The sequence below is a fragment of the Tiliqua scincoides genome, chromosome 1, assembly GCF_035046505.1.
Source record: "Tiliqua scincoides isolate rTilSci1 chromosome 1, rTilSci1.hap2, whole genome shotgun sequence".
In the NCBI taxonomy this organism is placed as follows: Eukaryota; Metazoa; Chordata; class Lepidosauria; order Squamata; family Scincidae; genus Tiliqua; species Tiliqua scincoides.
Window position 1 is genome coordinate 234866433 of NC_089821.1, and position 16120 is coordinate 234882552.

General features: G+C 48.0%; 1 protein-coding gene across 3 annotated transcripts in view; it reads right to left on the reverse strand.

The window, feature by feature from the left end:
• The window catches only part of MEMO1 (mediator of cell motility 1), a 30337-nt gene extending 15072 nt beyond the window's left edge, over window positions 1-15265 (reverse strand). For all 3 annotated transcript variants that reach the window (XR_010793525.1, XM_066611516.1, XM_066611515.1), the window contains exons 1-2: window positions 14911-15265; window positions 1008-1089 (exon numbers count right to left, since the gene is read on the reverse strand). Coding sequence is in view for 2 of the 3 variants with exons in the window: in XM_066611516.1 (XP_066467613.1) it covers window positions 1008-1089; window positions 14911-14971 (143 nt within the window). In the remaining variant the exon portion in view is untranslated. The remainder of the gene's footprint in view (window positions 1-1007; window positions 1090-14910) is intronic.
• Window positions 15266-16120: the final 855 nt, after the last annotated feature.

Below are 16120 nucleotides of genomic sequence, written 5' to 3' on the forward strand. Positions count from 1 at the left end.
CTTGCTGGACCAGGATGAAAACAAGCAATCCACAATATGACCTGTCTAAATGGCTATGCGATATTTGGGCAAGGATGTTGAAGTGTCATTGTTAAGCCTTAAAAGGGAAGAGGAGAGCTTGATCATCACACTTTATCAAGAATATGTTTGCAGGATGCAGAATGATTTATAGAAACATTCCTATGATCTAGGATTGTGGTGTAACAGGCTACCATAATCTGAAGTTACTAGCATTCTACTACTTGAAGCAAAATAGGTAAGGTTACTCATATGACTAATATCTAATAGCATTCTAAACAGCACCAAGCTAAAATGGGAACAGACATATTTCATTAACACTTCTGTCACCTGTGAGAAGTGCTCTCTCTTTTCAGTGATGGGAGGGCAGAACGCAAGAGGGTCTGAAAATGTGTTGCCCACATTCGGAATGTACAAACAAGAAGTACCATCCTCCCAGCTTGGTTTCCTCCTCAATGACACTGTCACAGCTATACAGGTGCGTGCTGTTTAGTGATGTTCTGACCAATGATGGACTGCATATCCAACAGTCCACTGTTGGTTTACTGTACAGTAGCTAAAAACTCTTTACCTTTGTGTTGGTATTGTCATCAGGAGGTCCCAGACGTTTATTTTCCTAAAACTGGAAGTAGCTGATGGATACTTCTCTGGGCTATTCTGAAGCCTGTGGAGGCCCAGACCTCTGCAGCTTCCTAACACCAACACCAAAGTAGGTTTTTCACATAATGATGAAGTTGCTTAATGATGGGGTTCAGATAATGTATCCCCATCATTAAGCAATGCATACCTGTATCTGATGCAGTAAGTTATTAACAAAATGATCACTAATGAATTTATAATTGTGCCAGACAATTATAATTGTGCTGATCTAACAGGAGTGAACAAAGTCAATAGGATGCAGATAATTGTGTTCCCGTCACTACAAAATGTTCAAGGGTACACATCTGGTGCAGCACTTAGAATATCTGACTTATGAAAACTATACTTACGGTGCAATAATGGCTCTAGCAGGTTTTTTGGTAGATTGTACTTGAGAAAGCCAACCTTCTAGTTGTGCACTCAGTTGAGGTCCTTAAAAAAAAAAGATTTTCAATAGTGGCAACACCAAAAATCATCCTTAGAACTGACTCCCTGTCATTTCACATTATCCCTTTTAAATGACACAAATTCAATTTAATACAAACATGTTTGAGATTTTCCAGAGAGTCATGACAAAAGATCTTGATAATAAAGTTTTAAATCAAAGAAAAACATGAACCCATCCTGCCATGACAGTAACAGGTTAACAAGTAGCTGTCAGTTTGATTCCTGCCTTATTTACCCACTTTAGCACCAATGCAATAGAAATTCAGTATTCATATACATTATTTGTTTTTCCTATTCAGCTAGTGTATTGGAATCACGGAAGATCTGGCAAGGAGGTAGAATGTGGTGTCTGCAGTGGCCCCTTTAAGAGTTAAGGCCTGGGCTTTCAGCAAAGGGTGTGCTGCACAGAGGCAATGAGGTCCCTAGGGATATAAGGAGCACCTGAGGCAGGAAGGGTTGGTGGGTTGTAGAAGCAGTACAGGACTGCACTGAGGCTTGGATACTCTGACTGATTTGACTGACTTACCTGGAATCTGACCTTGGACTGTGACTTGGCTTATTGACTTTAGCTTGGATACTCTGACTTTGTGGGTAATGAACCTAATGGACTGTTGACTTACTGCTCTGCCTTGTGGACTGACCTTCTGGCTAATTGATTATCTGGCTCACTGACTAATGGACTACTCGAACAGGCTGCGGAGCTAAGATGTGCTGCTATACCTGGAAGGACTGCTGCCTTAGAAACTGGGTCCCTGCAGTTTAAACAGGCAAGCTACCCTGGTGGTGGAGTCTAGCAGTACTGCAGTAGAGAACTGGGGCCACTGTTGGGGAAGGAAAGGGGAGCTAATTAGCTTAGAGTGGGCATAAGTTCCCTAAGTGAGGCTTGGATTGGAAATCTGGCAGAACAAATTGGTACCAGGAGTGGGGTCTGAGCCCAAAGCAATTAGTTTCCCTATGTGTAATAGGAGAGCAGAGCAAATGGATCTCTGCCAGATCTGGGAGACCCTAAACCTTGCTACATGGAAAACAAACACTCCCACCATGTCATGGGATGTTCTGACCACTGTGAGTCTCTTTCTGACTGTCTTTCAAATCCTGCACCACCTGGTGAGATGGGTCAGGCATGGCATCCTCTTCCTTCAAAGACTTAGCATATCAAGTAGGGAGGGGGCTGAGATAAAAGCCCTAAGAGAAGAAATAGCCAAATAAAAAAGGGTAATTTGCATACGGAGAGAAGATTCTGGTATCTGGAGAGGCCTTGGCAAATGCCCAAAAGACTATGAGGGTGACAGAAGGCCTTAATGATGCACTGGCAGCATGCCTGGCCGAGTCAAAGTGTACAGCAAGAAAGGGGCAGGGCTGCAGGGATAACAGAGAGGGCTCTCGTGACCCTTCCTCAGCCAGAGACACTACCTGGGTGGAATCAGCAGGTGCAAGTTTAGATAAGGAAATGGGGGATGGAGTGGCACAGCCCATAGTGCAAGCCCGCCTGCTTATCACCAACAAGGCCAAGGGGCCTGTGGGGGCCCCTGTACAGACAGTACGAACTGTGCGAGACTACACCCTGCAGGAATTGGCTGACATTGCCCGTGACCTGAGGCAGCGCCCCACGGAACAGTGCAGCAGCTGACTGCTCTGCCTATATGATCAAGGGGCAAATAATATTCAGTTAAGCCCAGAGAGATGAGGGCATTGGGTGCCCTCTCAAGGGACATAATGGTCAATGGATATCTATAGGGGGCAAATGGTCCACCATCCTCACTGGGTTGGTCTGGCTGTGCGAGAAAGATATCCCTCTGCCCTAGATTGGGAGGAAAACCTGCTGGGGTGGCATACCATAGCAGAAGCAATGAGCCAGCTGCACATGATGGCTATGTAATCTGGCATTTATATGGCCAACTTCATGGAACCTGACGCCATGCCCTTCTCCCCAGGAATGAGGTTCCGGCTTGTAAGGGGCACCCCACCGCACTTGAAGGGTGCAGTGGTGGCCATCCTGGGACTAGCTCAGGGGCATGATGTCGGGGACGAAGTTCTTCTGCTAGGTAATTGGAGGACATGCCTGGAGAAGACCCCCCCCACCAAGGCCAAGAGCCCAGAATATACAGGAGGAAAGGTGTCCCTCTGAGTCCAAAGGGAGGGGAGGTACAGGAAGAGGTTGTAAGGGGAAGGCGTCACCCCAGCCTGGACCAGTACTTCCCCGGTGGAAGCTCTGGGCCGACCTATTGGAACAAGGAGTCCGAAAGGACCAGATAGATGGTCTTTCTACCCCAAAGCTATGCAAGCTTTGGGAAAACAAGTGCACCAGGGAAAAAAGGACCCCCCATGTGAGGTAGACAACTCCCACAGACCTTGTGGTAGAAGTGTGCCAGGAGTGTCTCCCCAGCCTCCTCTGAGGAAGATCTCACTACATCGGGGTGGGCTGCACCTCAACCCCAGGAATAGGGAAAAGGGCGGGCCTCAGTAGTGAGGCCAATGAAGATGGCCATTCCTGGGGACCCATGCCCCCATATTCCCGACCATATACTGGGCCAAAGGAAACATACAGACAGTTTTGGCACTGATGGACACAGGGTCAGAGGCTACCCTGTTGCATGGGGACCCAAAGAAGCATACAGGACCCATAAGATATGTTAATGTCTATGGCAATGGGGAAGGAATTACTACAGAAACGCAAGTGAGGTTGGCACTGGGAAAGTCTGCACTCTTCTTAGCCACAGTTCTGAACTCATGGGTCCCAGAGTACATTATAGGCATAGATCTATTAAGGGGGAAGGAATTTCAGACCCCCCCCCGGGGCATATGCCTTTAGAATATGCCTTTAGAATATGCCCCCATATGCCTTTAGAATATGCGCAGTACTGGTGGGAAATGCCAAGTAGACCCCTCTGCACATACCTCCCCCGGACAGGCCGGTATGCGTAAAACAATACTGCCTATCAGGTGGCCACAAGGAGATTTCAGAGACCGTAAGAGGACTCTTAGAGGTAGGAGTGATCAGGCCAGCAGTCTCACCCTTTAACTCCCCAGTCTGGCCAGTCAAAAAGCCAGACGGGAGCTGGCGGGTGACTGTTGACTACCGCAGATTGAACAAGCTGGCACCACCACTGGCCACAGTTGTGTCGGACAGGGTTACTCTGCTAGAAAGGATAGAAAAGAATGCAGAGGCATGGCATGCTGTAATAGATTTGGCTAACGCGTTCTTCAGCATTCCCATCAGCCAGGAATCACAGGACCAGTTCGCTTTTAGTTGGGATGGAATTCAGTACACTTTCCAGGTCCTACCCTAGGGGTATCCGCACAGCCCCACACTGTGCCATGGGCTGGTAGCCCAAGACCTCAGGCAGGTGACCCTGAGCCCCGCTCTATTCATGGCCCACTTCACTGATGATGTAATGATCTCAGGCCCCACAGAGAAAGACGTCCAGGAGGGGCTAGTCACCCTGGGTGCCCATATGAAGGCCCGAGGGTGGGATATCAATCCGGCTAAAATCCAGGGGCCAGCACAGCAGGTTCTGTTCCTAGGGGTGGTGTGGTCTGGACCTGTACGGCACATCCCTGAGAAAACTCTGAACTTCACTGCAGCCTTACCTCCTCCCTCCTCAAAGAAAGAGGCCCAGAGGATAATCAGGTTAATGGGGTTCTGGAGGCAGCATATCCCCCACCTTGCCCAAATACTGTGGACCATATACAATGTCACCTGAAAGAAGGAGCAATTTGAGTGGGGGGAGCAACAGCAGGTTGCCCTGACCACAGCTAAAGCAGCAGCAGTTGCAGCAGTAATGCCACTGGGTCCATTTGTAAAGGGGCTTCCCTTTGAGCTACAGGTTTCTGTTAACCCAGAGGTGGCCATGTGGAGCCTATGGCAGGAAGGGAGGAAGGTTCTGTTGGGCTTCTGGTGCAGAAAGCTCCCTGGGGCCACAGAGAATTACTCCCCCTTCAAGTGTCAGTTATTGGCATGTTACTGGGCCCTGATGGAGACGGAAAGATTGGCAGGAGAGGATCCTGTGGTAATGCGGCCTAACATTCCCATCATGCACTGGATCATGGACGAGTCAGCCAGTCCAAAAGTAGGCAGGGCACAGCAATCTTCCATAGTTAAGCAGAAATGGTATGTTGCTGAGAGAGTGCGCCCCGGTCCTCAGGAGCAAGAAATGTCCATTACCCCGGTAGGGGAGGAGGTAGTAGAGGTGGAACCCCTGGGAGAGTCCCCGATAAAGGAAGCCCCACCTTATGACCATGTGAATGAGGATACCACATGGTTCACAGATGGCTCTGCGCGATACAATGGGGGCAATTGGGTGTGGCAGGCAGCCGCCCTTAATCCCAGGCAACAAACTACCTTGATGTGGGCTGGTAAAGGGAAATCCAGTCAGTATGCGGAACTGATGGCAGTTCTTATGGTACTAGAGCACTCAGCAGAACAGCAGGACCAGACAGCCTATATAAATACTGACTCCTGGGCTGTATACAAGGGGTTAACTGTATGCGATCCCTGATGGAAGAGGGACCACTTTACCCTGCACAAACGTCCATTGTGGGGCCAGGAATTATGGATTGGGGTTGATCAGTGCCTACTTAGCAGTACATGTGCGGCACGTGGATGGACACACCACAGGAACAAAGGAGGCAGAGTACAATCAGGTAGTTGACAAATTGGCCCGTGTTCAAGCCACCACACCAGCTCAGGGCCAAGACGATGAACTGTTGGTCATGGCTCAAGGGCCCATGAAAAATCAGGACACCTAGGGGCAAAGGGCACAAAGGAATGGGCACTCCAGCGGAGCATCCCTTACTCAACAGATGCTGCCCACACAGTTGCCACCACCTGTAAGGTCTTTACAAAGGTGAAAGGCATTCCTCTCACTAAGACCCCTATAGGCCACCTGCAACGGGGAAAGGGGCCAGGACAAATCTGGCAAGTAGATTATATAGGCCCATTGCCCCAGGCCGGACGATAGCAATACGTCCTGACAATGGTGGAACCTACTCAGGGTACTTGCTGACACACTCAGGGGCTAGAGCTACCCAGCAGACCACAATTCAGGGGATGGAGTCACTGATATGGCGATATGGGGTACCAGCTCAGGTGCAGAGTGATAATGGAAGCCATTTTTCTGGGGCAGCAGTACAGGATTGCGCTAATGAGTAGAGAATTCAGTGGGTATTTCATATCCCCCATCACCCCCAGGCGGCCAGGTTGATTGAACGAATGAATGGACTGCTCAAGCAGAAAATCAAACGATTGATGCCTGATCACACACTAAAAAGGTGGAGTACTGTGATAAACCAGGCAGAGTTTGAGCTGAACAGTAGGCCCACCGGGGGGGGGGGGGAGGGATAAACCCCCTGCAATGCATGGTGGGATTGAAGGTGCCCACTCTTGTGCCATGCTTGAAGGGCTGGAAGACCCATCCCTATGGCATCTTGTCCATTCGCACCACTCCTGATAGTGCAGGGGTGGATTTGGTCACACCCAAGGAGGTAAACCTGCCTGCTGGAATGCAAGTTGCCATTCCTATAGGGATGGGAGTCACTGTGCCCCCTGGAACGTATGGGAGAATTGCCCCCAGATCTGGGATAGCATAACAAGGGGTACAAGTACTAGGAGATGTAGTGGACCTGGACTATCAGGGGGAATTGAAGGCCATCCTGTACAATGGAGAAAAGATAGCCTCTCCTGGCAGGCTGGCCAGCGTATTGCCCAACTGATCTGGGAGAAGTGCAGCCTACCAGCTGCCCAAGGGGTAGACAGCCCGGGGAAACCCACCCCTAGGGGAGATAAGGGGCTCGGCTCTACCAATCAGGAGCTATGTAACGGGCAGAAGGTCTGGGTAATATATACCCACCAGCCAGATAGGGCCAGAGAGATAATCAGCTGGGGACCTGGGGCCACGTACTGGGTGATGATGGCAGGAGCAGATTCCCCAACCTGCCTGGATGTAAACAAGTTTAAGCATAGTGAATAAGGACTCCTTCACCCTACTAAAAAAACAGACAATTGATCAAGGGGACTACTGCAACACCGGGGTGGGGGGTGGTAGAATGTACTAGAAGATCTGGCGAGGAGATAGAATGTGGTGTCTGCAGTGGCCCCTTTAAGAGTTAAGGCCTGGGCTTTCAGCAAAGGGTGTGCTGCACAGTTGCAGCCACTAGAGGCAATGAAGTCCCTAGGGATATAAGGAGCACCTGAGGCAGGAAGGGTTTGTGGGTTGTAGAAGGAGTGCAGGTTAGAGGAGAGGAGACTGACTGGACTTATTAACGCTGGCCTGGATACTCTGACTGATTTGACTGACTTACCTGGAATCTGACCTTGGACTGTGACTCGCTTACTGACTCTGGACTTTGGCCTGGATACTCTGACTTTGTGGCTAAGGAACCTATTGGACTGTTGACTTACCACTCTGCCTTGTGGACTGACCTACTGGCTAACTGATTATCTGGCTCACTGACTAACAGACTACTTGAACAGGCTGCGGACAGCTGGGGAGCTGAGGTGTGCTGCTATACCTGGAAGGACTGCTGCCTTAGGAACTGGGTCCCTGCAGTTGAAACAGACAAGCTACTCTGGTGGTGGAGTCTAGCAGTACTGCAGTAGAGAACTGGGGCCATTGTTGGGGAACGAAAGGGGAGATAATTAGCTTAGAGTGGGCATAAGTTTCCTAAGTGAGGCTTGGATTGGGAATCTGGCAGAACAGCTAGGAACACCATTATATTAGTTTCAGAAGTGGCACAAATCTTATGATCCATTTTTACTATTAGATAGGGCAGGGGATGAGGTAGCAATCTTAACATGATCTAGAACATGAGTGCCTTGGTTTCTAAACCACAAGACAGGCTTTTCACTAATCCCAAAGATCAGATGTCAAGTGGCATAGTAAGACTGAAGTGTTCCACAGGCTTCCAAGTTTCCCTCTCCACCTGTGTTGAATATGCAGGTGTACACTCTTAACTGTGGGGGTTCCATTTTGGAACCCCGTGGATACCTGAAACCACAAATACCGGCAAACACTCGTCACAGTGGTCTGGGAGGGCTGCCCTCAGCTCCAGAGGGGACACTAAGCTCAGCAGAGGGTGGGGATGGACGACTCTGGCCTCTGCTAAGCTCAGACAGAGCTCTAAAGCAAAATAAAAAAGTCTTTTTAATGCCTTATAAGGCATTAAGAGCTCCAGGGAAGCCCTCCAAGTGAAATATTCAACACAAAGTGGAGAGAGAAACTCATAGGTAGAGGTGTTTGAAAACACCTTACTCAGAAGCAAGCCCACTGTGTTCAGTAAGACTTGGGGTGCAATCCTAACCCCCTATGGCAGTGCTTTCCAGGACAGACATAAGGACAATGCTGCTCTGAGGTAAGGGAACAAACATTCCCTTACTTTGAGGAGGCCTCCGTGAGTGACGCCAAACTGCAGGATGCACACGTCCCATTGGCACTGCTATGCCAGTGCTGGAAAGCACTGACATAAGGGGTTAGGATTGAGCCCTTAGGCTGTAATTCTATCTTACTCACCGGAAACAAACACTTCTACTCATAACCCTGTGACCCACTCCTAATCTTCTTACAATGGTTGAGGAAACTGGACAAAGGATGCTTTCCTCCTGTACTGTATAATCAGGAGTAGGCCCAGTTTCCTTGCTGTCATTTGAAGATGCTCAACAAAAAGCCTTCTGATTAAGAAGTTATAGTATTTGCAACAAACTTGCAAATTGGATTAGAAAAATCTGTATTCTAATTGTAACCTCTCCACTTTTTCTGCAAAATCTCCTTTTCAATGTGCATCCCAATAGACCGAGATGGTGCCAAAAGCTAAGCCTGCCAAAAAAAATCCAGAAGAGGATTGCTTCATTAGTACTGTATACCACTTTAAGTTCTATAAATACACATTTAAGCAAATCGCCCCACAATGATAATTAAAAGAGCTAAAAGAAGCATTGTAAAAGCTCGATTTAGCCCCTAGGCATCACTGAATATTAACAAGAAAGGGTAAATAAGAGGTTTTGGAAGCTGTAATTTGTTTGTTAATGATCTCGAATAACAGTATGCTGAAAATTTACACAGGTATGGCATGAAATTGAGAGAGCTACAGAATAGAAGGAATCCAGAATCTTGTTACATTGTTTGCAGAGAAAGTAACATGCACACAAGCACAATGGATCTGTAGCCCTTAACTGCTGTTACAATTCTTGAACCTGACTGCTAGAACAGTAACCAGACATTGCATCTTCTTTCTCCTCAGTATAGCCGTGATAGCCAGCCATAATCATCAAATATTTGTTATGAGGACAAGATCTACCAAGAAGCACAATGATCCGAGTAATAAAAAGACAGCAGCAACAGTAAAGAACTATCAGCACAAAAATGCACATCTCCTCTCTTAATGGTTCTCATAGGACACATGGCTTACAAATAACATTTCCCGGACCTCCCAAAAACAGGTTATCATGATCTGTTACTAAACCAAAAAATATTGTTTTAATGGATTTCTATCGGTTTCACTGGTCATGTTCTTGCTTTCCAGAAGAAATCTGGGGTGGAGGAAATTATTTTCAAGTTAGCACCCAACGGTTTGTGTCCCAATGAAATCAACTCATTTGAGTAAATGACCTAAAAGATGTATACATATTAAAGGTTCAGTAGAGTCACCAATCCCCTATATCTAAATATATATATTTATCCCCATCTCCTATATCTAAATCATGCAAATTAGTAAAGATAAAAAGAAACCTTTTCCTAAATGAGCTCCATAATTAAGTTTGATTTTACTGTGCTCAAATGAATGAAATATGAAGGTCCAGAATTAAAAGTACAGATCATTTTTCATTTTATGACTATTACAGTGCTTATCACCAAGACACACATGCAAAACCGATGTAAGAGGATGGCTCCAAGCAACAGAGAAGGCAGGTGGTAATGTGACAGAACCATACAATGGCAACAAGCCTTGTTCTAATCTAGGTGCTCTGATTAAATAAAAAAAATTAGTAAGATATATGCACAACAGCATTTCAGATCACAATTGAAGCAGTTTATTCTGAGTCACAAATGTAGAGACATCCACATTTATGGTACAGGAGGGCATGTGTTTTATCTGCTTATGTTTAAATATTTATATTTTATCTTTAAACTAAGTTTTCCAAAGTGGGTCAAACATATTTGATAAATACTTTTAAGATAGTGGTGAGTAATACTAGAGTACTAACATTCCTAGGAAAATGTGCAGCTTTAACTTTGGGGAAAAAATCCAGTAGACTTCAAGGAATTTTGTATAAAATCATGATATCTAAAAACTGCACTTTGATGCCCAGAAAATCTTTGCTTAGATTCTCATAGTAGTACATCAGCTATGCTGTTATCTCAGACAAACAGAATGCAATGTGCAAACATTAAAGTGGGGCAATACTGTAGACGACAACAGGAGACATTAAGCTCAAATTTGAGGCACATCAATGTAATTTAGATCAAGAATAACTTTTAGATCAAGTGTTTCAAGAACCATTAGCCAACACATCCCACAAGGTGTGGTTCATTAAACACATTAGAAAGTAGCGATAACAATAACTCCCCTTTCCTGCTTTTGTGCATGGTTGCAGCACTTTCATTTACAAAAAATTATCAGAATGTACCTCACGCATTTTATGGCCATTTGACCCCATTGTTTATAGAATTTTTCTTTACAGTTGGGTATATGTGCAAATTCCCCAAACAAGGATAACACTTCCCGCATCAGTTAAAGTGGGTCCTAGTCCACAAAATGTTATGCAACAATGAATTTAAGAGTCTTCAGGGTGCCACAAAACTTTTGTTTAAAGTTTCTGTTTGCACATCACTTTTTGCAGTGTAGCAATTAATAAGCATTTGCTTCAGCAAAATGGGTTGGCATTGCATGATCTCTTCTAACTGCTAAGCTCTCATCAGGGCTTTCTGTAGAATAAGCAAGAGACCCAAAGCAGCAGACCCCAGCAAACCTGTTTAGCCAGCCTGTTCAGTCTTCTTTGTCTTGCTGCCAACTCCCGAGAGCAGGGAATGTGTTTACTCTGCAGTGCATCCAGCAAGTCTGGATAGTGAACAAGTAAGGCATACTAGCAAATGAGTGTGGAGCCTATTTTAATTGGAGCACTGATAAAGATTATTATTTTCTATACAGTTCCTCAGTCTCCTCAGCAGCAAGAATTTTATTTATAACTAGTTGATATACTATCAGGTTTAAGGATAGGGTCAGGAATGAGCAAATTCCCTTTCCCTTTTGTTATCCACTCTCCCTTCACTGGACTCAGAAGACAGCATGAGACAAGTGAAGTAGGTGTTTCATAAAAGTGTCATGCCTCTTGTTTTATCATTCAGTCTTCTGCTCTTCAGTCAGAAAATCACCATGCTGAAACTGCTGTTGTCATCTCAGAGGAACCCATAAATTCTGGTTTGACTTAGTAGCCATTCATTATACTGCTCTCCTCCATCACGCTTCCAGTGCACCTAGAAGACTTGTGAGATGTGAGGAAGGGTTCCCCCCTTCATCTTGTTGTTAATGGATCCTCTCTTCCCATGATGCTTTCCAACCCCCACGCCACACACACACACACACTGGGGAAGAGGCAGGAGTGAGGATGCCTGAAGAAGAGAGCTAATATAAACAAAAACACAAAGACAAGATAGGCAACTACCTATGACAGCTGCATTGGAAAAAAGTAGCAGCAGTTCAAATCTAATTGTTTTGCTTCTACAGCCAAGGTTAGATCTGGGCTGTAGTTGCTTCCAGTGTGACTAATGAACCTGTCACTAGGCAAGGCTCTGGATATAAATCTGTAACTGCGGATAAGTCATAGTTAGTTATGACTAGGATTGCAAGATACTATAACAGCATGAAGCAAAAAAACCAACTGGCCTCCCACCCCATCTCTGTGTACCCCAGAGATCTCTAAAAAGGGTTGCCGGTGGCTGCAATGCATGGACAACAAATTTTTGAGCTGAAGAGAGATGCTAACCAGAGAGAGGATGGGAACTGAACCCTGATGAGAGCATTTGTAGACTGAAGGTTTCAGATGCCCCCACCAAAGAAAAAGATGCTTTAAACATCAAGAGTTTAAACAGAGCTCCAGGTTCACTATGGAATTTAGAGTTGGATCTTCTCCTTTGATTCAAATTATAAAAGTGCAGTTTTCTCTTTAGTCTTTCCTTGTCCCAGAACATCAGAACAACTCTCAGTAAATATCTGGATTAATAATCTCAACTAGACAAATGATAGCAATTGATCTAAGCAGCATCTGATGCTTAATAACAAGAGAAAAAATTCATACACAGCTTGCTACCCAAATATGAGAGACCTTAGTCCAGTAAGTATTTCAAAGATCCAAACCAAATGTAAATATTGGCAAATAGGTCCAAAATCAAAAGATTTCAATGTCTGGTCCCTACAGGCAAAGAGCCACCCTGTAATGTTCAACCTAAAACTTGTATTTGCCATGGTTTTATAAAGAGCTGGTCCTGGGGGAAAGAGTGGAGACACTGCAATAACAGGTCAACTTTCCAAACTTTATTTCCCAATGGAAAGGAGCAGCAAGTCAAAAATGCCCCAGTGTTACTGGAGCATAAAGATCCAACTCAGACCATAACAGTAATACCTACAGCTATCAACTCCCACAGTTTTGAGACTACTTATTCTAAAAAACAAGTACAGTTAAGTACGTTCTAGGTGTTTAACTCTGCCTTCCAAAGACTGAAGTCATTGCTTCTTCTTCTTTCTTTGATGGACAGAGCAAGGAGTTATAAGACCTAAAAGGTGACTTGACTCAATCCTAGGCATAGCCACTCAGTCTTAAGCCCCAGTCTTAAGACTCAGTCTTAAGAGTTCAATGGGACTGCCTCTCATTGAAGACTGTATAGGACTGCAGATCAAGTTATCTACCACAACTATTATGTCTTGACTTCAAATATGCAGCTACTGACTAGTTAAGTGCTAAATTAACTTGATTAACTTGTCAAACTTCTTGCTGTGACCCCAGCCCCCACCACTAACTGCTCTCCATTTTATACTTTTCAGGAAGAACACACAATGAACAAGCCAGCGAAGGGAGTCAAATGCTAATTTCCATTTATTCACCCCTTCCTTAAAGCAGGCTTTTGTTTCTAGTACTGTAAAGTCTCTGGCTGCTGCATGAGGCACATACAGGAAATCCTATTTTGGAGAATGTGCATTTGCTAACCTGCAGAGGGCAGCTCTGCACGAAGCATTTCCTTGGAGGGCCAGAAGAAACAAAGGGGGGGGGAGGGAAAGACTGACAACTCCCCTTACCATTTCTGTTCTTATGTTTTCTAGCATTAAGAGAGCAAGGGGCATCTAGAAAGACTGCTAAAAGCATGATCTCAATCTATTTTGTGCAAGCATGACTTTAAAATACAAATGCTATGATTTATTTAAAAAAAGGTTTCAGTGAAACATACGATCCTTAAGTCCAACCAGGAGTGACGCAAAACCTACTACATCACTTGCAGGAGTTGCCCACATTCCCAAAATAACCAAGCAAATCAGATCCACTCTGCAATGATAATAAGATTCTGGCCTGGAAGGCCTGTTAGCCCTATTTAGAGTGGCAATGGCTGTCTTCCCACAATCCATTTCTTCTCCCTCCCACCCGTATTACCCTAAATGACCCCTTTTCATTCACACACTTGCAGATCTTTGTGGGTTCCTTCACTCCGCACTAGATCACCAGGGGGATTATTCAGCGCCCCCCCCAAGAGACTTCCTCAAAGTGACCCATATGGAGGAAGAGGTTCAGGCAGCTCCTCTGGGAGAAGGGGGAAGAAGGCACCCTGGAGAGGGCCCCGCCGAAAATAATCAGCGGTTCTAGGGCAGCGTCTCACTGTGAGAAGGGCGGGGGGGGGAAAGGGAGAGAAACGTCCCCACTGCAGGCACCACGCGCGTCGCCTAGCCTTCCAGATCACGTCTGCAACGACTGGGCTCCTCCCGATCTCCAGTCAAAGTAACGCCGGCCGTGTTGCAACACGTCTCCGCCACACTCCCCCCCCCCCCAGCATCCAACGCGGATTAAGGTTGCAATCCTATCCAGTTTCCTGGGAGTAAGTCCCATTGACTATAATGGAACTTACTTCCGAGTAGACATTCCTAGGATTGGGCTGTAAGCAGGTATTGTACCCAGAAAAGCCCAGTGGGGGTTTATTGAAGGCCAGCAGCAGATGGGTCGGGACTGGACAGGAGCAGCCCCACTTCAGGCACTGTTGCATTTCATGGAGTGGTGGATCGTGGCCTACAAACGCGCCTGACACACAGTGCACCTCCTCTCGGTCTTCCAGGGGCCACAAGACACGGGGGGGGGGGTCGAAGGGACTTGCAACAACCGACTGAGGCTGCAATCCTATCCTCACCTTCCTGGGAGAAAGTTCTACTGACTATAGTGGGACTTGCTGCTGAGTAGACAGGCATAGGATAGGGCTACCTTCGGCAAATGTAAGACGTTAGTAGACGAGATGGAACACGCTACTACTCTCCTCCCCCGCAGTCACTATTAAAGCAGCTTCTTCCACGCGCGGTGGCGCGACTGGGCCGCCAATCCTATCCACGCTTTCCTGGGAGTCAGCTCCACTGACTCTAAGGGGGCTTGCTTCCGAGTAGACAGGCACAGGCTCCGGCTCCGTCCCCTCCACGTTCCCAGCGTAAGGGCCCGCAGGGGGGCGCACGGTCGCGGCGGTCCACGACTTGGCTCGGGAGCAGGCGTGTCCCCTCCGCCCTCGCCCACCCCGTCCCCGAGGGCGAGCCCGCCGCCCGCGGAGACGCGACCCCAGCGGCCCGTACCTGAGGCCGTGTACCAGCTGCCGGCGTGGCTGGCCTCCCGGCAGAGCACTCGGTTGGACATCTTGGTACCTGAGCCGCCTATGGTGTTGGGGGAGGGGGCGTCGGGAGGCGAGGCCGGCCGCGTCGGCGTTGATCCCCCTCCGCCCCCGGCAGAGCCCGGGCCCCCGCGAGGGGGGCGCTGCCGGAGGCACTGCTGGGCCGGCTACAGGGCGGGGGCGGCCGCAGAGCCTGGGCTGGGTGGCGAGAGCCGAAGCGGCGCCGGGGGGAATTCAGACAAAGGCCAAGGCAGCGACCGCCGCCCCGGCGAGACCCGAAGAACAGGCGGCAGCCGCCGGGTTTGGCCTAACTCGGCTCCTGTGGCACCAGCACTACACCAACGCCGCCTCCCATTGGGCCCAGGGAAGCAAAAGCCCCTCGGCGATTGGCCGGCGGCTTCACTCATTCCTCAGTCAGGCCCGGTTTTGACTTCCCATTGGACGGTTCTCTGAAGACGGCCGTCGCGATTGGCTAAGCGGGGGGAGAAGGCGGTGCCTCTCTCGATTGGTCGGGGCGCAGTTGCCGTGGCGATGGCTTCTGGCCTCCACTGATTGGCGGGGTTGTGTCTCTGAGGTTGAAGGGAAGATTAGAGAAGAGGGTTGGCTTGGGAAGGGAGGGGGCGGGGCCACCTCAGGCACGGGGGGGGGAGTTGGGTGTGCGTGGCTCGCTCCTGTGGCTGCTGCTTCCGTGGAGAGGCAGAGCCTCCCTACCGTAGTCCTTCGAAGAGCAGCCCCCTAGTCGTGTGAGGCGCCCATGCGCTCCCGCGCGTGGTTTGAGAGTGCTTGGGCGCCTCACACGGCTGCTGCGCTGCTCTTCGAAGGTCTATGGTAGGGAAGCTCTGTCTCACTTGCCTCCCCACTCACCGCACCTCTCTGCTGATAGGGCTGCCCAAGGGAGAGGGTCTCAAGCACTGGAAGGAGAACCACCAGTGGCCTTGGCTGCAGCTGTGTCGGTGCATCAGCCTCAGGAGAACTGCTGAGCAGTGCCCTGAAAAGTGCTGTGCCTGCCTCAGGAAACTGGGGGTGCAGCGCCTTGTGCACAGAGGACAAGTATTAGAGTGCTGTGACTAAGGCTGCACACACTTTCCTGGGAGTAAGCCCCATTGAGTGCCATCATGGGACTTCTGAGTAGACAGGCATAGGATTCGGCTAGGGTGGAGCCTGAGGAGCACCTG